At 46.5% G+C, this 25,000-nt stretch overlaps 1 protein-coding gene across 1 annotated transcript in view; it reads left to right on the forward strand.

The window, feature by feature from the left end:
- LOC135521387 (unconventional myosin-X-like) overlaps positions 1-25,000 on the forward strand; it is a 314,073-nt gene that overhangs the window by 89,205 nt on the left and 199,868 nt on the right. Inside the window, 6 exon segments of the mRNA XM_064947288.1 lie at positions 594-728; positions 1,066-1,190; positions 1,960-2,058; positions 18,745-18,851; positions 19,143-19,272; positions 24,611-24,729. Coding sequence (XP_064803360.1) covers positions 594-728; positions 1,066-1,190; positions 1,960-2,058; positions 18,745-18,851; positions 19,143-19,272; positions 24,611-24,729 — 715 coding nt within the window.

Here is a 25,000-nt window from a genome sequence, read left to right on the forward strand (position 1 = left end):
ATATAGTCATGTCATGTCTATAGTCATATGTCATGTCTGTAGTCATATGTCATGTCTATAGTCATATGTCATGTCTATAGTCATGTCATATATATAGTCATATGTCATGTCTATAGTCATATGTCATGTCTATAGTCATGTCATGTATATAGTCATATGTCATGTCTATAGTCATATGTCATGTCTATAGTCATGTCATGTCAATAGTCATGTCATGTATATAGTCATATGTCATGTATATAGTCATATGTCATGTCTATAGTCACATGTCATGTCTATAGTCATATGTCATGTATATAGTCATATGTCATGTCTATAGTCATATGTCATGTCTATAGTCATATGTCATGTATATAGTCATATGTCATGTCTATAGTCATATGTCATGTCTATAGTCATATGTCATGTCTATAGTCATATGTCATGTCTATAGTCATATGTCATGTCTATAGTCATATGTCATGTATATAGTCATATGTCATGTCTATAGTCATATGTCATGTCTATAGTCATATGTCATGTCTATAGTCATATGTCATGTCTATAGTCATATGTCATGTATATTGATAGCTGACGTATGTGTGTATCTCCAGTGGAGAGTCAGGAGCAGGGAAGACAGAGAGTACCAAGCTGCTGCTCCAGTTCCTGTCTGTGATGTCACAGAAGTCTGCCGGGACAGCCCCCTCTGAGAGGAGCACCCGCGTGGAACAGGCCATCGTTCAGAGCAGGTAACTGTACCGGTACCCCCTGTATATACACTCATTATTGCTATTGTGTTACTTAAATTTTTACATTTGATTTACTTTAGCATATTTAGTAAATATTTTCTTTACTCTATTTTTAAAAAACAGCATTGTTATTTAAGGGCTTGAAAGTACGAGTACAACTCTCTCCTCTCTCTCTCTCTCCCTCTTTGTCTCTCCCTCTCTCTCTCTCTCTCCCTCTTTGTCTCTCCCTCTTTGTCTCTCTCACCCTGGGGAACCGGGCCCTGGACCCTCCCTCCCTCCCTCCCTCCCTCCCTCCCTCCCTCCCTCCCTCCCTCCCTCCTCCCTCCCTCCTGGGGAGCCCCATCATGGAGGCGTTTGGGAATGCCAAGACGGTGTACAACAACAACTCTTCCCGCTTTGGGAAGTTTATCCAGCTCCACTTCTCCCAGAGTGGGAACATCCAGGGAGGCTGTATCATCGACTGTATCCTCTACCACATTCATATAATGAGGGCCTATTACCACCCATTAACACATATTACCAACTATTAACACCTATTACCACATATGAACACCTATTACACCACCTTACTGAGGACTCAACTTGTTACCACTAATGTACCTTACTGAGGACTCAACCTGTTACCACTAATGTACCTTACTGAGGACTCAACCTGTTACCACTAATGTACCTTACTGAGGACTCAACCTGTTACCACTAATGTACCTTACTGAGGACTCAACCTGTTACCACTAATGTACCTTACTGAGGCCTGGACTCAACCTGTTACCACTAATGTACCTTACTGACGACTCAACCTGTTACCACTAATGTACCTTACTGAGGACTCAACCTGTTACCACTAATGTACCTTACTGAGGCCTGGACTCAACCTGTTACCACAAATGTTCCTTACTGAGGACTCAACCTGTTACCACTAATGTACCTTACTGACGACTCAACCTGTTACCACTAATGTACCTTACTGAGGACTCAACCTGTTACCACTAATGAACCTGTTACCACTAATGTACCTTACTGAGGACTCAACCTGTTACCACTAATGTACCTTACTGAGGACTCAACCTGTTACCACTAATGTACCTTACTGAGGACTCAACCTGTTACCACTAATGTACCTTACTGAGGACTCAACCTGTTACCACTAATGAAGCTGTTACCACTAATGTACCTTACTGAGGACTCAACCTGTTACCACTAATGTACCTTTTCCTTAACTTTAAACCTTCAGATTTACTTGAAAAGAACCGTGTGGTGAGGCAGAACCCTGGAGAGAGGAACTATCATATCTTCTATGCTCTGCTGGCCGGGGCAGACAAGAACCACAGAGGTACGTTCATTCATACAGAGAGTCCTTCACTGGAGTACAGTTATTGAAACACTTTTACAGAATCATTGAATTCTGGTGAAGGGAGGACGGCTCATAGTTGTGGCTGGAAGGGAATACATGGAGTGGCGTCACACAGATGGAAACCATGTGTCACACCAGCCTCCACTGAATCTACTAAAACACTTCACTCAAGAAGAGGTACCAGACATTCCAAGCGGTACTGCTGCACCAAGTTGAGAACCAACAGGACCGTCAACAGCTTCTACCTCCAAGGCATAAGACTGCTAAATAGCTCATCAAATGGCTACCCAGACAACCTGCATTTACCCTTTTTAAACTAACTCTCTTGCACTGACTCTATGCAAACAGACTGTACTCTACCCACAGACAGGACTCTACCCACAGACTGGACTCTATACAAACAGACTGGACTCTACCCACAGACTGGACTCTACCGACAGACTGGACTCTACCCACAGACTGGACTCTACCCACAGACTGGACTCTACCCACAGACTGGACTCTATGCAAACAGACTAGACTCTACCCACAGGCTGGACTCTACCCACAGACTGGACTCTATCCACAGACTAGACTCTACCCACAGGCTGGACTCTACCGACAGACTGGACTCTACCCACAGACTGGACTCTACCCACATGCTGGACTCTACCCACAGACTGGTCTCTACCCACAGACTGGACTATACCCACAGACTGGACTCTATCCACAGACTGGACACTATCCACAGACTGGACTCTATCCACAGACTGGACTCTACACACAGACTGGACTCTACACACAGACTGGACTCTATCCACAGACTGGACTCTATCCACAGACTGGACTCTACACACAGACAGGACTATACCCACAGACTGGACTCTACCCACTACTGGACTCTACCCACACACTAGACTCTACCCACAGATTGGACTCTACACACAGACTGGACTCTACCCACAGACTGGACTCTACCCACACACTGGACTCTACCCACACACTAGACTCTACCCACAGATTGGACTCTACCCACAGACTGGACTCTATGCAAACAGACTGGACTCTACCCACACACTGGACTCTACCCACAGACTGGACTCTACACACAGACTGGACTCTACCCACAGACTGGACTCTACCCACACACTGACTCTATGCAAACAGACTGGACTCTACCCACAGACTGGACTCTACCCACAGACTGGTCTCTACCCACAGACAGGACTATACCCACAGACTGGACTCTACACACACACTGGACTCTACCCACACACTGACTCTATGCAAACAGACTGGACTCTACCCACAGACTGGACTCTACCCACAGACTGGACTCTACCCACAGACTGGACTCTACACACAGACTGGACTCTACACACACACTGGACTCTACCCACACACTGACTCTATGCAAACAGACTGGACTCTACCCACAGACTGGACTCTACCCACAGACTGGTCTCTACCCACAGACAGGACTATACCCACAGACTGGACTCTACACACACACTGGACTCTACCCACACACTGACTCTATGCAAACAGACTGGACTCTACCCACAGACTGGACTCTACCCACAGACTGGACTCTACCCACAGACTGGACTCTACACACAGACTGGACTCTACCCACAGACTGGACTCTACCCACAGACTGGACTCTACACACAGACTGGACTCTACCCACAGACTGGACTCTACCCACACACTGGACTCTACCCACAGACTGGACTCTACCCACACACTGGACTCTACCCACAGACTGGACTCTATACAAACAGACTGAACTCTACCCACAGACTGGACTCTACCCACACACTGGACTCTACCCACACACTGGACTCTACCCACAGACTGGACTCTACCCACAGACTGGACTCTATACACACTGGACTCTACCCACAGACTAGACTCTACCCACAGCCTGGACTCTACCCACAGACTGGACTCTACCCACACACTGGACTATACCCACAGACTGGACTCTACCCACAGACTGGACTCTTCACACAGACTGGACTCTTCACACAGACTGGACTCTACCCACAGACTGGACTCTACCCACAGACTGGACTATCCACAGACTGGACTCTATCCACAGACTGGACTCTACCCACAGACTGGACTCTATGCAAACAGACTGGACTCTATCCACAGACTGGACTCTACCCACAGACTGGACTCTACACACAGACTGGACTCTACCCACAGACTGGACTCTACACACAGACTGCACTGACCCACACACTGACTCTATGCAAACAGACTGGACCCTACACACAGACTGGACTCTACCCACAGACTGGACTCTACCCACAGACTGCACTCGACCCACAGACTGCACTATACCCACACCCTGACTCTATGCAAACAGACTGGACCCTACACACAGACTGGACTCTACCCACAGACTGGACTCTACCCACAGACTGCACTCGACCCACAGACTGCACTCGACCCACACACTGACTCTATGCAAACAGACTGGACTCTACACACAGACTGGACTCTACCCACAGACTGGACTCTACCCACAGACTGCACTCGACCCACACACTGACTCTATGCAAACAGACTGGACCCTACCCACAGACAGGACTCTACCCACAGACTGGACTCTACCCACAGACTGGTCTCTACCCACAGACTGGACTATACCCACAGACTGGACTCTACAAACAGACTGGACTCTACCCACAGACTGGACTCTACCCACAGACTGGACTCTATCCACAGACTGGACTCTATCCACAGACTGGACTCTATGCAAACAGACTGGACTCTACCCACAGACTGGACTCTATGCAAACAGACTAGACTCTACCCACAGGCTGGACTCTACCCACAGACTGGACTCTATCCACAGACTAGACTCTACCCACAGGCTGGACTCTACCGACAGACTGGACTCTACCCACAGACTGGACTCTACCCACATGCTGGACTCTACCCACAGACTGGTCTCTACCCACAGACTGGACTATACCCACAGACTGGACTCTATCCACAGACTGGACACTATCCACAGACTGGACTCTATCCACAGACTGGACTCTACACACAGACTGGACTCTACACACAGACTGGACTCTATCCACAGACTGGACTCTATCCACAGACTGGACTCTACACACAGACAGGACTATACCCACAGACTGGACTCTACCCACACACTGGACTCTACCCACACACTAGACTCTACCCACAGATTGGACTCTACACACAGACTGGACTCTACCCACAGACTGGACTCTACCCACACACTGGACTCTACCCACACACTAGACTCTACCCACAGATTGGACTCTACCCACAGACTGGACTCTATGCAAACAGACTGGACTCTACCCACACACTGGACTCTACCCACAGACTGGACTCTACACACAGACTGGACTCTACCCACAGACTGGACTCTACCCACACACTGGACTCTACCCACACACTAGACTCTACCCACAGATTGGACTCTACCCACAGACTGGACTCTATGCAAACAGACTGGACTCTATGTAAACAGACTGGACTCTACCCACAGACTGGACTCTACCACAGACTGGACTCTACCCACAGACTGGACTCTATCCACAGACTGGACTCTATCCACAGACTGGACTCTATCCACAGACTGGACTCTACCCACAGACTGGACTCTACCCACAGACTGGACTCTATGCAAACAGACTAGACTCTACCCACAGGCTGGACTCTACCCACAGACTGGACTCTATCCACAGACTAGACTCTACCCACAGGCTGGACTCTACCGACAGACTGGACTCTACCCACAGACTGGACTCTACCCACATGCTGGACTCTACCCACAGACTGGTCTCTACCCACAGACTGGACTATACCCACAGACTGGACTCTATCCACAGACTGGACACTATCCACAGACTGGACTCTATCCACAGACTGGACTCTACACACAGACTGGACTCTACACACAGACTGGACTCTATCCACAGACTGGACTCTATCCACAGACTGGACTCTACACACAGACAGGACTATACCCACAGACTGGACTCTACCCACACACTGACTCTATGCAAACAGACTGGACTCTACCCACACACTGGACTCTACCCACAGACTGGACTCTACACACAGACTGGACTCTACCCACAGACTGGACTCTACCCACACACTGGACTCTACCCACACACTAGACTCTACCCACAGATTGGACTCTAACCACAGACTGGACTCTATGCAAACAGACTGGACTCTATGTAAACAGACTGGACTCTACCCACAGACTGGACTCTACACACAGACTGGACTCTACCCACAGACTGGACTCTATCCACAGACAGGACTCTATCCACAGACTGGACTCTACCCACAGACTGGACTCTACCCACAGACTGGACTCTACACACAGACTGGACTCTACCCACAGACTGCACTACGACCCACACACTGACTCTATGCAAACAGACTGGACTCTATCCACAGACTGGTCTCTACCCACAGACAGGACTATACCCACAGACTGGACTCTACACACACACTGGACTCTACCCACACACTGACTCTATGCAAACAGACTGGACTCTACCCACAGACTGGACTCTATGTAAACAGACTGGTCTCTACCCACAGACAGGACTATACCCACAGACTGGACTCTACACACACACTGGACTCTACCCACACACTGACTCTATGCAAACAGACTGGACTCTACCCACAGACTGGACTCTACCCACAGACTGGTCTCTACCCACAGACAGGACTATACCCACAGACTGGACTCTACACACACACTGGACTCTACCCACACACTGACTCTATGCAAACAGACTGGACTCTACCCACAGACTGGACTCTACCCACAGACTGGACTCTACCCACAGACTGGACTCTACACACAGACTGGACTCTACCCACAGACTGGACTCTACCCACAGACTGGACTCTACACACAGACTGGACTCTACCCACAGACTGGACTCTACCCACACACTGGACTCTACCCACAGACTGGACTCTACCCACACACTGGACTCTACCCACACACTGGACTCTACCCACAGACTGGACTCTATACAAACAGACTGAACTCTACCCACAGACTGGACTCTACCCACACACTGGACTCTACCCACACACTGGACTCTACCCACAGACTGGACTCTACCCACAGACTGGACTCTACCCACACACTGGACTCTACCCACAGACTAGACTCTACCCACAGCCTGGACTCTACCCACAGACTGGACTCTACCCACACACTGGACTATACCCACAGACTGGTCTCTACCCACAGACTGGACTCTTCACACAGACTGGACTCTTCACACAGACTGGACTCTACCCACAGACTGGACTCTACCCACAGACTGGACTATCCACAGACTGGACTCTATCCACAGACTGGACTCTACCCACAGACTGGACTCTATGCAAACAGACTGGACTCTATCCACAGACTGGACTCTACCCACAGACTGGACTCTACACACAGACTGGACTCTACCCACAGACTGGACTCTACACACAGACTGCACTCGACCCACACACTGACTCTATGCAAACAGACTGGACCCTACACACAGACTGGACTCTACCCACAGACTGGACTCTACCCACAGACTGCACTCGACCCACAGACTGCACTCGACCCACACCCTGACTCTATGCAAACAGACTGGACCCTACACACAGACTGGACTCTACCCACAGACTGGACTCTACCCACAGACTGCACTCGACCCACAGACTGCACTCGACCCACACACTGACTCTATGCAAACAGACTGGACTCTACACACAGACTGGACTCTACCCACAGACTGGACTCTACCCACAGACTGCACTCTACCCACACACTGGACTCTATGCAAACAGACTGGACCCTACCCACAGACAGGACTCTACCCACTGACTGGACTCTACCCACAGACTGGTCTCTACCCACAGACTGGACTATACCCACAGACTGGACTCTACAAACAGACTGGACTCTACCCACAGACTGGACTCTACCCACAGACTGGACTCTATCCACAGACTGGACTCTATCCACAGACTGGACTCTATGCAAACAGACTGGACTCTACCCACAGACTGGACTCTATGCAAACAGACTAGACTCTACCCACAGGCTGGACTCTACCCACAGACTGGACTCTATCCACAGACTAGACTCTACCCACAGGCTGGACTCTACCGACAGACTGGACTCTACCCACAGACTGGACTCTACCCACATGCTGGACTCTACCCACAGACTGGTCTCTACCCACAGACTGGACTATACCCACAGACTGGACTCTATCCACAGACTGGACACTATCCACAGACTGGACTCTATCCACAGACTGGACTCTACACACAGACTGGACTCTACACACAGACTGGACTCTATCCACAGACTGGACTCTATCCACAGACTGGACTCTACACACAGACAGGACTATACCCACAGACTGGACTCTACCCACACACTGGACTCTACCCACACACTAGACTCTACCCACAGATTGGACTCTACACACAGACTGGACTCTACCCACAGACTGGACTCTACCCACACACTGGACTCTACCCACACACTAGACTCTACCCACAGATTGGACTCTACCCACAGACTGGACTCTATGCAAACAGACTGGACTCTACCCACACACTGGACTCTACCCACAGACTGGACTCTACACACAGACTGGACTCTACCCACAGACTGGACTCTACCCACACACTGGACTCTACCCACACACTAGACTCTACCCACAGATTGGACTCTACCCACAGACTGGACTCTATGCAAACAGACTGGACTCTATGTAAACAGACTGGACTCTACCCACAGACTGGACTCTACACACAGACTGGACTCTACCCACAGACTGGACTCTATCCACAGACTGGACTCTATCCACAGACTGGACTCTATCCACAGACTGGACTCTACCCACAGACTGGACTCTACCCACAGACTGGACTCTATGCAAACAGACTAGACTCTACCCACAGGCTGGACTCTACCCACAGACTGGACTCTATCCACAGACTAGACTCTACCCACAGGCTGGACTCTACCGACAGACTGGACTCTACCCACAGACTGGACTCTACCCACATGCTGGACTCTACCCACAGACTGGTCTCTACCCACAGACTGGACTATACCCACAGACTGGACTCTATCCACAGACTGGACACTATCCACAGACTGGACTCTATCCACAGACTGGACTCTACACACAGACTGGACTCTACACACAGACTGGACTCTATCCACAGACTGGACTCTATCCACAGACTGGACTCTACACACAGACAGGACTATACCCACAGACTGGACTCTACCCACACACTGACTCTATGCAAACAGACTGGACTCTACCCACACACTGGACTCTACCCACAGACTGGACTCTACACACAGACTGGACTCTACCCACAGACTGGACTCTACCCACACACTGGACTCTACCCACACACTAGACTCTACCCACAGATTGGACTCTACCCACAGACTGGACTCTATGCAAACAGACTGGACTCTATGTAAACAGACTGGACTCTACCCACAGACTGGACTCTACACACAGACTGGACTCTACCCACAGACTGGACTCTATCCACAGACAGGACTCTATCCACAGACTGGACTCTACCCACAGACTGGACTCTACCCACAGACTGGACTCTACACACAGACTGGACTCTACCCACAGACTGCACTCGACCCACACACTGACTCTATGCAAACAGACTGGACTCTATCCACAGACTGGTCTCTACCCACAGACAGGACTATACCCACAGACTGGACTCTACACACACACTGGACTCTACCCACACACTGACTCTATGCAAACAGACTGGACTCTACCCACAGACTGGACTCTATGTAAACAGACTGGTCTCTACCCACAGACAGGACTATACCCACAGACTGGACTCTACACACACACTGGACTCTACCCACACACTGACTCTATGCAAACAGACTGGACTCTACCCACAGACTGGACTCTACCCACAGACTGGTCTCTACCCACAGACAGGACTATACCCACAGACTGGACTCTACACACACACTGGACTCTACCCACACACTGACTCTATGCAAACAGACTGGACTCTACCCACAGACTGGACTCTACCCACAGACTGGACTCTACCCACAGACTGGACTCTACACACAGACTGGACTCTACCCACAGACTGGACTCTACCCACAGACTGGACTCTACACACAGACTGGACTCTACCCACAGACTGGACTCTACCCACACACTGGACTCTACCCACAGACTGGACTCTACCCACACACTGGACTCTACCCACAGACTGGACTCTATACAAACAGACTGAACTCTACCCACACACTGGACTCTACCCACAGACTGGACTCTACCCACAGACTGGACTCTACCCACACACTGGACTCTACCCACAGACTAGACTCTACCCACATCCTGGACTCTACCCACAGACTGGACTCTACCCACACACTGGACTATACCCACAGACTGGACTCTACCCACAGACTGGACTCTTCACACAGACTGGACTCTTCACACAGACTGGACTCTACCCACAGACTGGACTCTACCCACAGACTGGACTATCCACAGACTGGACTCTATCCACAGACTGGACTCTACCCACAGACTGGACTCTATGCAAACAGACTGGACTCTATCCACAGACTGGACTCTACCCACAGACTGGACTCTACACACAGACTGGACTCTACCCACAGACTGGACTCTACACACAGACTGCACTCGACCCACACACTGACTCTATGCAAACAGACTGGACCCTACACACAGACTGGACTCTACCCACAGACTGGACTCTACCCACAGACTGCACTCGACCCACAGACTGCACTCGACCCACACCCTGACTCTATGCAAACAGACTGGACCCTACACACAGACTGGACTCTACCCACAGACTGGACTCTACCCACAGACTGCACTCGACCCACAGACTGCACTCGACCCACACACTGACTCTATGCAAACAGACTGGACTCTACACACAGACTGGACTCTACCCACAGACTGGACTCTACCCACAGACTGCACTCGACCCACACACTGACTCTATGCAAACAGACTGGACCCTACCCACAGACAGGACTCTACCCACAGACTGGACTCTACCCACAGACTGGTCTCTACCCACAGACTGGACTATACCCACAGACTGGACTCTACAAACAGACTGGACTCTACCCACAGACTGGACTCTACCCACAGACTGGACTCTATCCACAGACTGGACTCTATCCACAGACTGGACTCTATGCAAACAGACTGGACTCTACCCACAGACTGGACTCTATGCAAACAGACTGGACTCTATACAAACAGACCGGACTCTACCCACAGACTGGACTCTACCCACAGACTGGACTCTACCCACACACTGGACTCTACCCACAGACTGGACTCTATGCAAACAGACTGGACTCTACCCACACACTGGACTATACCCACAGACTGGACTCTACCCACACACTAGACTCTACCCACAGACTGGACTCTACCCACAGATTGGACTCTACCCACAGACTGGACTCTACCCACCGACTGGACTCTACCCACAGACTGGACTCTACCCACACACTGGACTCTAACCACAGACTGGACTCTATACAAACAGACTGGACTCTACCCACAGACTGGACTCTACCCACACTAGACTCTACCCACAGACTGGACTCTACCCACAGACTGGACTCTACCCACAGACTGGACTCTACCCACAGACTGGACCCTACCCACAGACTGGACTCTACCCACACACTGGACTATACCCACACATTAGACTATACCCACACATTAGACTATACCCACACACTGGAATCTACGCACACACTAGACTATACCCACACACTAGACTCTACGCACACACTGGACTCTACCGACACACTAGACTGTACCCACACTAGACTGTACCCACACACTAGACTGTACCCACACTAGACTGTACCCACACACTAGACTGTACCCACACTAGACTGTACCCACACTAGACTGTACCCACACACTGGACTCTACCCCACACACTAGACTATACCCACACACTGGACTCTACCCAACACAGTAGACTCTACCCACATACTGGACACTACCCACACACTAGACTCTACCCACACACTAGACTATACCCACACATTGGACTCTACCCAACACACTAGACTCTCCCCCCACTCGACTGTACCCACAATAGACTGTACCCACACTCGACTGTACCCACACTAGACTGTACCCACACACTGGACTCTACCCAACACGCTAGACTCTCCCCCCACTCGACTGTACCCACACTAGACTGTATCCACACTCAACTGTACCCACACTAGACTGTACCCACACAATAGACTGTACCCACACCAGACTGTACCCACACACTAGACTGTACCCACACTAGACTGTACCCACACACTAGACTGTACCTACACACTAGACTGTACCCACAGTAGACTGTACCCACACACTAGGCTGTACCCACACTAGACTGTACCCACACTAGACTGTACCCACACACTAGACTATACCCACACACTGGACTCTACCCAACACACTAGACTATACCCACACATTGGACTCTACCCAACACACTAGACTCTCCCCCCACTCGACTGTACCCACACTAGACTGTACCCACACTCAACTGTACCCACACTAGACTGTACCCACACACTAGACTGTACCCACACCAGACCGTACCCACACACTAGACTGTAACCACACTAGACTGTACCCACACACTAGACTGTACCCACACACTAGACTGTACCCACACCAGACCGTACCCACACACTAGACTGTAACCACACTAGACTGTACCCACACTGGACTGTACCCACACACTAGACTGTACCCACACACTAGACTGTACCCACACTAAACTGTACCCACACTAAACTGTACCCACACTGGACTCTACCCCCCCTATTGTTTTGTACGCTGCTGCTACTCACTGTTTATTATCTATGCATAGTCACTTCACCTCTACCTACATGTCCAAGTTACCTTGTCTAACCTGTACCCCTGCACGCTGACTCTGTGTACCCCCTGTATATAGACTCCACACTGACTCGGTACCGGTACCACCTGTATGTAGTCTCCACATTGACTCTGTACCGGTGCCCCCTGTATACAGCCTCCATATTGACTCTGTACCGGTACCCCCTGTATATAGCCTCCACATTGACTCTGTACTGGTACCCCCTGTATATAGCCTCCACATTGACTCTGTACCATTACCCCCTGTATATAGCCTCCACATTGACTCTGTACTGGTACCCCCTGTATATAGCCTCCACATTGACTCTGTACCAGTACCCCCTGTATATAGCCTCCACATTGACTCTGTACTGGTACCCCCAAGATATAGCCTTCACATTGACTCTGTACCGTAACACCCTGTATATAGCCTCCACATTGACTCTGTACTGTAACACACCCTGTATATAGCCTCCACATTGACTCTGTACCGGTACCCCCTGTATATAGCCTCCACATTGACTCTGTACCGGTACCCCTGTATATAGCCTCCACATTGACTCTGTACTGGTACCCCCTGTATATAGCCTCCACATTGACTCTGTACCGTTACCCCTGTATATAGCCTCCACATTGACTCTGTACTGGTACCCCCTGTATATAGCCTCCACATTGACTCTGTACCGTAACACCCTGTATATAGCCTCCACATTGACTCTGTACCGGTACCCCCTGTATATAGCCTCCACATTGACTCTGTACTGTAACACCCTGTATATAGCCTCCACATTGACTCTGTACCGGTACCCCCTGTATATAGCCTCCACATTGACTCTGTACCGGTACCCCCTGTATATAGCCTCCACATTGACTCTGTACCGATACCCCCTGTATATATCCTCCACATTGACTCTGTACCGGTACCCCCTGTATATAGCCTCCACATTGACTCTGTACCGGTACCCCCCTGTATATAGCCTCCACATTGACTCTGTACCGTAACACCATGTATATAGCCTCCACATTGACTCTGTACTGGTACCCCCTGTATATAGCCTCCACATTGACTCTGTACCGTAACACCATGTATATAGCCTCCACATTGACTCTGTACTGTTACCCCCTGTATATAGCCTCCACATTGACTCTGTACCGGTACCCCCTGTATATAGCCTCCACATTGACTCTGTACCGGTACACCCTGTATATAGCCTCCACATTGACTCTGTAACGTAACACCCTGTATATAGCCTCCACATTGACTCTGTACCATAACACCCTGTATATAGCCTCCACATTGACTCTGTACCGGTACACCCTGTATATAGCCTCCACATTGACTGTGTACCGTAACACCCTGTATATAGCCTCCACATTGACTCTGTACCGTAACACCCTGTATATAGCCTCCACATTGACTCTGTACCGTAACACCCTGTATATAGCCTCCACATTGACTCTGTACCGTAACACCCTGTATATAGCCTCCACATTGACTCTGTACCGGTTCACCCTGTATATAGCCTCCACATTGACTCTGTACCGGTACCCCCTGTATATAGCCTCCACATTGACTCTGTACCGGTACACCCTGTATATAGCCTCCACATTGACTCTGTACCGTAACACCCTGTATATAGCCTCCACATTGACTCTGTACCGGTACACCCTGTATATAGCCTCCACATTGACTCTGTACCGTAACACCCTGTATATAGCCTCCACATTGACTCTGTACCGGTACACCCTGTATATAGCCTCCACATTGACTCTGTACTGGTACCCCCTGTATATAGCCTCCACATTGACTCTGCAACTCCCATACGGACTTGGGAGAGGCGAAGGTTGAGAGCCATGCGTCCTCTGAAACACAACCCAGCCAAGCCGCACTGCTTCTTGACACAATGCCCGCTTAACCCCGGATGCCAGCCGCACCAATGTGTCGGAGGAAACACCGTACACCTGGCGACCGTGTCAGCGTGCACTGCGCCCGGCCCGCCACAGGAGTCGCTAGTGCACAATGGGACAAGGACATCCCTGCCGGCCAAACCCTCCACTAACCAGGACGATGCTGGGCGCCACCCCATGGGTCTTCCGGTCGCGGCCGGCTGCGACAGAGCCTGGACTCAAACCCAGAATCTCTTGTGGCACAGCTAGCCCTTAGACCACAGCGCCACTCGGGAGGCCCGACAAATAACATTTTATTTGATATTTATGTACATACAGTTCTTTCAGAAAGTATTCATACCCCTTGACGAATTACACATTTTGTAGAATTCAAAATGGATGACTTTTTATTTATTTTTACCCATCTATACACAATACCCCATAATGACAAACTGAAGACATGTTTTTAGAAATCTTTGCAAATTAATTGAAAATTAAATACAGAAATATCAAATATACATACTGTAAGTATTCACGTCTTTAAGTCAATTCTTTGTAGAAGCACCTTTGGTACCAGGGCTCAGGCTAAGACAGTGAACACTGAGGCTGTACACTTACAGTACAAGTCTCAGAGTTTATTATCGTTTAAGGGGAAACAGGTAAGTCAAGGCAGCCAAAGGGTCATAATCCAAATCAGAGTCAGGCAGGTACAGGACAGCGAGCAGGGTCAGGGTCAGGACAGGACAGGACAGGCAGAAAGGTCAGAACTTAGAAGACTCACAAAAGCTAGAGCACAGGAAACACGGAAACACGCTGGTAGGACTTGACGGAACCAACTGGCAACAGTAAAACAGAAAATGCAGGTATAAATACACAGGATAATGAGGGGAGGTGGGAGACACCTGGTGGGGGGTGAAGACATGCACAAAGACAGGTGAAACAGATCAGGGTGTGACATTTGGCAGTGATTACAGCTGTGAGTCTTTCTGGGTAAGTTTCTAAGAGCTTTCCGCACCTGGATTGTGCAACATTTGCCCATTATTCTTTTATAAATTCTTCAAGCTCTGTGAAGTTGGTTGTTGATCATTGCTTGACAACCCTTTTCAGGTCTCTGCCATAGATTTTCAAGCAGATTTAATTCAAAGCTGTAACTCGGCCGCTCAGGAACATTCACTGTCTTCTTGGTAAGCATCTCCAGTGTAGATTTGACCTTGTGTTTTGGGGTATTGTCCTGATGAAAGGTCAATTAATCTCCCAGTGTCTGTTGAAATGCAGACTGAACCAGGTTTTCCTCTAGGATGTTGCCTGTGCTTATGAGCTCCATTCCATTACGTCTTTATCCTGAAAAACTCCCAAGTCCTTAACGATTACCCATAACATGATGCAGCCACCACTATGCATGAAGATATGGAGAGTGGTACTCAGTAATGTGTTGCATTGAATTTTCCCCAAACATACAGTAACACTTTGTATCAAGGACAAATTGATGAGGAAAATGTGTTTTTTTAATCAATTGTAGAATAAGGCTGTAATGTAATAAAATGTGGAAAAAGTCAAGGTTTCTGAATACTTTCTGAAGGCTCTGTACATCGTTTTTGTCAGCAGGCTTTGTCTTTAACTGAAGTGTTACCTCAGCTTCACTATCATTCATTACATTTACATTTACATTTGAGTCATTTAGCAGACGCTCTTATTCATTAGAATAACCTCCCCTCACCTCCTCATCATTGATTGCTGCCACATTTTTTGCAGTTTTACTTTAGTGCCTTGTTGCAAACAGGATGCATGTTTTGGAATATTTGTATTCTGTACAGGCTTCCTTTTCACTCTGTCAATTAGGTTAGTATTGTGGAGTAACTACAATGTTGTTGATCCATCCTCTGTTTTCTCCTATGACAGCCATTGAACTCTGTTTTAAAGTCACCATTGGCCCTCATGGAGAAATCCCTGAGCGGTTTCCTTCCTCTCTGGCAACTGAGTTAGGAATGAAACCTGTGTCCTTGTAGTGACTGGGTGTATTGATACACCATCCAAAGTGTAATTAATAACTTCACCAAGCTCAAATGGATATTCAGTATCTGTTTTTTTATACCCATCTACCAATAGGTTCTTTGTGAGGCACTGGAAAACCTCCCTGGTCTGTGTGGTTGAGACTGTGTTTGAAATTCACTGCTGAGGGAGCGTAAAGATAATTATGTGTGGGGTACAGAGATGAGGTATTTCATGCAACTTATTATGTGACTTGTTAAGCTAATTTTTACTCCTGACCTTATTTAGGCTTGTCATAACAAAGGCGTTAAATACATGACTCAAGACATTTCAGCTTTTCAGTTTTTATTTATTTGTAAAAATGTCTAAAAACATAATTTACTTTGACAATAATAAATGTTTAAATCAGGCTGTAAAACAACAAAGTGCTGAATAAGTCAATGGGTGTGAATACTTACTGAAGGCACTTTAGCTACCTCAATGACCTTTCATTTCTGCACATCGACTCGGTACTAGCACTTCCTGTATATAACCATGTTATTTTATACTCTCTGTATAGCCATGTTATTTTATACTTCCTGCATATAGCCATGTTATTTTATACTTCCTGTGTATAGCCATGTTATTTTCTACTTCAGGTGTATAGCCATGTTATTTTCTACTCCCTGTATATAGCCATGTTATTTTATACTCTCTGTATAGCCATGTTATTTTCTACTTCCTGTGTATAGCCGTGTTATTTTCTACTTCCTGTGTATAGCCGTGTTATTTTCTACTTCCTGTGTTAGCCGTGTTATTTTCTACTTCCTGTGTATAGCCATGTTATTTTCTACTTCATGTATATAGCCGTGTTATTTTCTACTTCCGTTGTATAGCCGTGTTATTTTCTACTTCCTGTGTATAGCCGTGTTATTTTCTACTTCCTGTGTATAGCTGTGTTATTTTCTACTTCCTGTGTATAGCCATGTTATTTTCTACTTCCTGTTCATAGCCGTGTTATTTTCTACTTCCTGTGTATATCCATGTTATTTTCTACTTCCGGTGTATAGCCATGTTATTTTCTACTTCCTGTTTATAGCTGTGTTATTTTCTACTTCCTGTTTATAGCCGTGTTATTTTCTACTTCCTTTTTATAGCCGTGTTATTTTCTACTTCCTGTTTATAGCCGTGTTATTTTCTACTTCCTGTTTATAGCTGTGTTATTTTTCTACTTTGTATAGTGTTATTTTCTACTTCCTGTTTATAGCTGTGTTATTTTCTACTTCCTGTGTATAGCCGTGTTATTTTCTACTTCCTGTTTATAGCTGTGTTATTTTCTACTTCCTGTTTATAGCCGTGTTATTTTCTACTTCCTGTTTATAGCCGTGTTATTTTCTACTTCCTGTTTATCCTGTTTATAGCTGTGTTATTTTCTACTTCCTGTTTATAGCCGTGTTATTTTCTACTTCCTGTTTATAGCTGTGTTATTTTCTACTTCCTGTTTATAGCCGTGTTATTTTCTACTTCCTGTTTATAGCCGTGTTATTTTCTACTTCCGGTGTATAGCCGTGTTATTTTCTACTTGGTTATTGGTGTTTGTTATTCACTGTGTATTTATTCCTTGTCACTATTTATTTTATTATTTGTATGTTTCTGATTCTTTAACTTTAACTCTGCATCGTAATTAAGCATTTCACTGTTAGTCTACACCTGTACGAAGCATGTCACAAATACAATTTGAATTGATTTAAATACAGTGGGACTTTGTTTGTGTCTCTAGAAAATGTTCCTGAAGAAAATAACTGCCTAAAGTTATTTCATGTCTGTGTTCCAGAGTTGTACTTCCTGTCTGAGGGCCCAGAGTCATACCACTACCTGAGTCAGTCTGGCTGTGTGAAGGACAGGAGTCTAGATGACCTGCAGCTCTATGACAGTGTTATGGTGAGGCTGGTTGTACCTTCACAAGCTGCCACCAGAGGGCGGAATAACCCAGTAGAATAACTACAGTCCCACCAGATGTGTTGATTATGGGCCTGTATTCAACAAATGTCTCAGAGTAAAAGTGCCAATTTAAGATCAGGTACTCTGTCCGTGTAATTTGATTCATTATGATCTGTATCCTAGAGCACTCCTACTCTGAGATACTTTTGATCATGGGCCCTGCAGCATGTATTATCCTGTCTGTGTGCAGTAGAAGGAATCTCATAATCTCTCGGTCTCTGCTACTACCAGGAGGCTCTAAAGGTGATGCAGTTCAGTGAGGAGGAGATACGTGACGTCTTCAAGCTGCTGTCTGCTGTTCTCCTGATGGGGAACATAGAGTTCATGACCGCAGGAGGAGCACAAATCACATCCAAAGGAGGTGAGAGGGAGGGAAGATAGGGACAAATCACATCCAAAGGAGGTGAGGAAGAGGGAGGAGAAGATAGGGAGGGGAGATGGAAGGGAGGGAGGGAGGGAGGGAGGGAGGGAGGGAGGGAGGGAGGGAGGGAGGGAGGGATGGGGAGGGAGGGAGGGAGAGGGAGGGGGAGGGGGTTATTCCAATGCATGATAATGAAGAAGCTGAGGTAACACTTCAGTTAAAGACAAAGCCTGCTGACAAAAACGATGTACAGAGCCTTCAGAAAGTATTCAGAAACCTTGACTTTTTCCACATTTTATTACATTACAGCCTTATTCTACAATTGATTAAAAAAACACATTTTCCTCATCAATCTACACACAATACCCCGTAATACCCCATTTTAGACATTTTATAAATACTTGATTTAAAAAGTATTCAGACCCTTAGCTATGAGACTTAAAATTGAGCTCAGGTACATCCTGTTTCCATTGATCATCCCTGAGATGTTTCCACAACTTGGAGTCCACCTGTGGTAAATTCTATTGATTGGACATGATTTGGAGAGGCACAAACACCTGTATATATAAGGTCCCACAGTTTACAATGCATGTCAGAGCAAAAACCAAGACATGAGGTCAAAGGAAATGTCCGTAGAGCTCCGAGACGGGATTGTGTCGAGGCACAGGCCTCCACCATTCTTAAATGGAAGAAGTTTGGAACCACCAAGACTCTTCCGAGAGCTAGCCACCCGCCAACCTGAGCAATCGGGGGGAAGGGACTTGGTCAGGGAGGTGACGAAGAAGCCGATGGTCCCTCTGATAGCTCCAGAGATCCTCATTGGAGATGGGAGAACCTTCCAGAAGGACAACCACCTCCTTACCACCTCCCCTACCACCCCCCTACCACCCCCATACCACCCCCATAACACCCTCCATACCACCCTCAGTAACACATATTTCTGACGCTCTCTCTAGTGGTTAGTAACATATCTGTTTGTCTCTTTCTAGTGGTTAGTAACATATCTGTCTCTCTCTAGTGGTTAGTAACATATCTGTTTGTCTCTTTCTAGTGGTTAGTAACATATCTGTCTCTCTCTAGTAGTTAGTAACATATCTGTCTGTCTCTCTCTAGTGGTTAGTAACATATCTGTCTGTCTCTCTCTAGTGGTTAGTAATATATCTGTCTCTCTCTAGTAGTTAGTAACATATCTGTCTGTCTCTCTCTAGTGGTTAGTAATATATCTGTCTCTCTCTAGTGGTCAGTAACACATCTGTCTGTCTCTCTCTAGTAGTTAGTAACATATCTGTCTGTCTCTCTAGTGGTCAGTAACATATCTGTCTGTCTCTCTCTAGTGGTTAGTAACACATCTGTCTGTCTCTTTAGTGGTCAGTAACACATCTGTCTGTCTCTCTCTCCAGTGGTCAGTAACATATCTGTCTGTCTCTCTAGTGGTTAGTAACATATCTGTCTGTCTCTCCAGTGGTCAGTAACATATCTGTCTGTCTCTCCAGTGGTTAGTAACATATCTGTCTGTCTCTCTCTAGTAGTTAGTAACATATCTGTCTCTCTCTAGTGGTTAGTAACATATCTGTCTGTCTCTCTCTAGTAGTTAGTAACATATCTGTCTCTCTCTAGTGGTCAGTAACATATCTGTCTGTCTCTCCAGTGGTCAGTAACATATCTGTCTGTCTCTCTCTAGTGGTCAGTAACATATCTGTCTGTCTCTCTCTAGTAGTTAGTAACATATCTGTCTGTCTCTCTCTAGTAGTTAGTAACATGTCTGTCTGTCTCTCTCTAGTGGTCAGTAACACATCTGTCTGTCTCTCTAGTGGTCAGTAAAATATCTGTCTGTCTCTCTCTAGTGGTTAGTAATATATCTGTCTGTCTCTCTAGTAGTTAGTAACACATCTGTCTGTCTCTCTAGTAGTTAGTAACATATCTGTCTCTCTCTAGTAGTTAGTAACATATCTGTCTGTCTCTCTCCAGTGGTCAGTAAAATATCTGTCTGTCTCTCTCTAGTGGTTAGTAACATATCTGTCTCTCTCTAGTGGTTAGTAACATATCTGTCTGTCTCTCTCCAGTGGTCAGTAAAATATCTGTATCTCTCTCTCTAGTGGTTAGTAACATATCTGTCTGTCTCTCTCTAGTGGTTAGTAACATATCTGTCTCTCTCTAGTGGTTAGTAACATATCTGTCTGTCTCTCTCTAGTAGTTAGTAACATATCTGTCTCTCTCTAGTGGTTAGTAACATATCTGTCTGTCTCTCTCTAGTGGTTAGTAACATATCTGTCTCTCTCTAGTGGTCAGTAACATATCTGTCTGTCTCTCCAGTGGTCAGTAACATATCTGTCTGTCTCTCTCTAGTGGTTAGTAACATATCTGTCTCTCTCTAGTGGTTAGTAACATATCTGTCTGTCTCTCCAGTGGTCAGTAACATATCTGTCTGTCTCTCTCTAGTGGTTAGTAACATATCTGTCTGTCTCTCTCTAGTGGTTAGTAACATATCTGTCTCTCTCTAGTGGTTAGTAACATATCTGTCTGTCTCTCTCTAGTAGTTAGTAACATATCTGTCTCTCTCTAGTGGTTAGTAACATATCTGTCTGTCTCTCTCTAGTGGTCAGTAACATATCTGTCTGTCTCTCTAGTGGTTAGTAACATATCTGTCTCTCTCTAGTGGTCAGTAACATATCTGTCTGTCTCTCCAGTGGTCAGTAACATATCTGTCTGTCTCTCTAGTGGTCAGTAACATATCTGTCTGTCTCTCCAGTGGTCAGTAACATATCTGTCTGTCTCTCCAGTGGTCAGTAACATATCTGTCTGTCTCTCTCTCTAGTGGTTAGTAACATATCTGTCTCTCTCTCCAGTGGTTAGTAACATATCTGTCTCTCTCTAGTAGTTAGTAACATATCTGTCTGTCTCTCTCTAGTGGTCAGTAACACATCTGTCTGTCTCTCTAGTAGTTAGTAACATATCTGTCTGTCTCTCTCTAGTGGTTAGTAACATATCTGTCTCTCTCTAGTGGTCAGTAACACATCTGTCTGTCTCTCTCTAGTAGTTAGTAACATATCTGTCTGTCTCTCTCTAGTAGTTAGTAACATATCTGTCTGTCTCTCTCTAGTAGTTAGTAACATATCTGTCTCTCTCTAGTGGTTAGTAACATATCTGTCTGTCTCTCCAGTGGTTAGTAACATATCTGTCTCTCTCTAGTAGTTAGTAACATATCTGTCTGTCTCTCTCTAGTGGTTAGTAACATATCTGTCTCTCTCTAGTGGTTAGTAACATATCTGTCTGTCTCTCTCTAGTAGTTAGTAACATATCTGTCTGTCTCTCTCTAGTGGTCAGTAACATATCTGTCTGTCTCTCTCTCCAGTGGTCAGTAACATATCTGTCTGTCTCTCTCTAGTGGTTAGTAACATATCTGTCTGTCTCTCTAGTGGTCAGTAACATATCTGTCTGTCTCTCTCTAGTGGTTAGTAACATATCTGTCTCTCTCTAGTGGTTAGTAACATATCTGTCTGTCTCTCTCTAGTGGTTAGTAACATATCTGTCTCTCTCTAGTGGTCAGTAACATATCTGTCTGTCTCTCTCTAGTGGTTAGTAACATATCTGTCTGTCTCTCCAGTGGTCAGTAACATATCTGTCTGTCTCTCTCTAGTGGTCAGTAACATATCTGTCTCTCTCTCTAGTGGTTAGTAACATATCTGTCTGTCTCTCTAGTGGTCAGTAAAATATCTGTCTGTCTCTCTCTAGTGGTTAGTAACATATCTGTCTGTCTCTCTCTAGTGGTTAGTAACATATCTGTCTGTCTCTCTAGTGGTTAGTAACATATCTGTCTGTCTCTCTCTAGTGGTTAGTAACATATCTGTCTCTCCAGTGGTCAGTAACATATCTGTCTGTCTGTCTCTCTCTAGTGGTCAGTAACATATCTGTCTGTCTCTCTCTAGTGGTTAGTAACATATCTGTCTGTCTCTCTCTAGTGGTTAGTAACATATCTGTCTCTCTAGTGGTCAGTAACATATCTGTCTGTCTCTCCAGTGGTTAGTAACATATCTGTCTGTCTCTCTCTCCAGTGGTCAGTAACATATCTGTCTGTCTCTCTCTAGTGGTCAGTAACATATCTGTCTGTCTCTCTCTCCAGTGGTCAGTAACATATCTGTCTGTCTCTCCAGTGGTCAGTAACATATCTGTCTGTCTCTCCAGTGGTCAGTAACATATCTGTCTGTCTCTCTCTCCAGTGGTCAGTAACATATCTGTCTGTCTCTCTCTCCAGTGGTCAGTAACATATCTGTCTGTCTCTCTCTAGTAGTTAGTAACATATCTGTCTCTCTCTAGTAGTTAGTAACATATCTGTCTGTCTCTCCAGTGGTTAGTAACATATCTGTCTCTCTCTCTAGTGGTCAGTAACATATCTGTCTGTCTCTCCAGTGGTCAGTAACATATCTGTCTCTCTCTCTAGTGGTCAGTAACATATCTGTCTGTCTCTCCAGTGGTCAGTAACATATCTGTCTGTCTCTCCAGTGGTCAGTAACATATCTGTCTCTCTCTCTAGTGGTCAGTAACATATCTGTCTGTCTCTCTCTCCAGTGGTTAGTAACATATCTGTCTGTCTCTCTCTCCAGTGGTCAGTAACATATCTGTCTCTCTCTCTAGTGGTCAGTAACATATCTGTCTCTCTCCAGTGGTTAGTAACATATCTGTCTGTCTCTCCAGTGGTTAGTAACATATCTGTCTCTCTCTCCAGTGGTCAGTAACATATCTGTCTGTCTCTCTCTCCAGTGGTCAGTAACATATCTGTCTGTCTCTCTCTCCAGTGGTCAGTAACATATCTGTCTGTCTCTCTCTCCAGTGGTTAGTAACATATCTGTCTGTCTCTCCAGTGGTCAGTAACATATCTGTCTGTCTGTCTCTCCAGTGGTCAGTAACATATCTGTCTGTCTCTCCAGTGGTCAGTAACATATCTGTCTGTCTCTCCAGTGGTCAGTAACATATCTGTCTGTCTCTCCAGTGGTTAGTAACATATCTGTCTCTCTAGTAGTTAGTAACACATCTGTCTGTCTCTCTAGTGGTTAGTAACATATCTGTCTGTCTCTCCAGTGGTTAGTAACATATCTGTCTGTCTCTCTAGTGGTCAGTAACATATCTGTCTGTCTCTCTCTCCAGTGGTTAGTAACATATCTGTCTGTCTCTCCAGTGGTTAGTAACATATCTGTCTGTCTCTCTCTCCAGTGGTCAGTAACATATCTGTCTGTCTCTCTCTAGTAGTTAGTAACATATCTGTCTCTCTCTAGTGGTCAGTAACATATCTGTCTGTCTCTCTCCAGTGGTCAGTAACATGTCTGTCTGTCTCTCTCTCCAGTGGTCAGTAATGTCAGTGATCTGCTGGGCCTGGACTCGTTCCAGCTGTCTGAGGTTCTGACCCAGAGGTCCATGATCCTGAGAGGAGAGGAGATCTGTTCACCCCTTACTGTTGAACAGGTAAGAGCCCCTCCTCTCTGCCTCTCCCTGACTGGCCCTAACCTGTCACACCTACTCCTGACAAAATAATGCCCCTTTCACACTACTGAGCTGAGTCATACTGAGCCAAGCCCAGCTGTACAGTCGTGGCCAAACGTTTTGAGAATGACACAAATATTAATTTTCACAAAGTCTGCTGCTTCAGTGTCTTTAGATATTTTTGTCAGATGGTACTATGGATACTGAAGTATAATTACAAGCATTTTCATGTGTCAAAGGCTTTTATTGACAA

The sequence above is a fragment of the Oncorhynchus masou genome, chromosome 29, assembly GCF_036934945.1.
Source record: "Oncorhynchus masou masou isolate Uvic2021 chromosome 29, UVic_Omas_1.1, whole genome shotgun sequence".
In the NCBI taxonomy this organism is placed as follows: domain Eukaryota; kingdom Metazoa; phylum Chordata; class Actinopteri; order Salmoniformes; family Salmonidae; genus Oncorhynchus; species Oncorhynchus masou.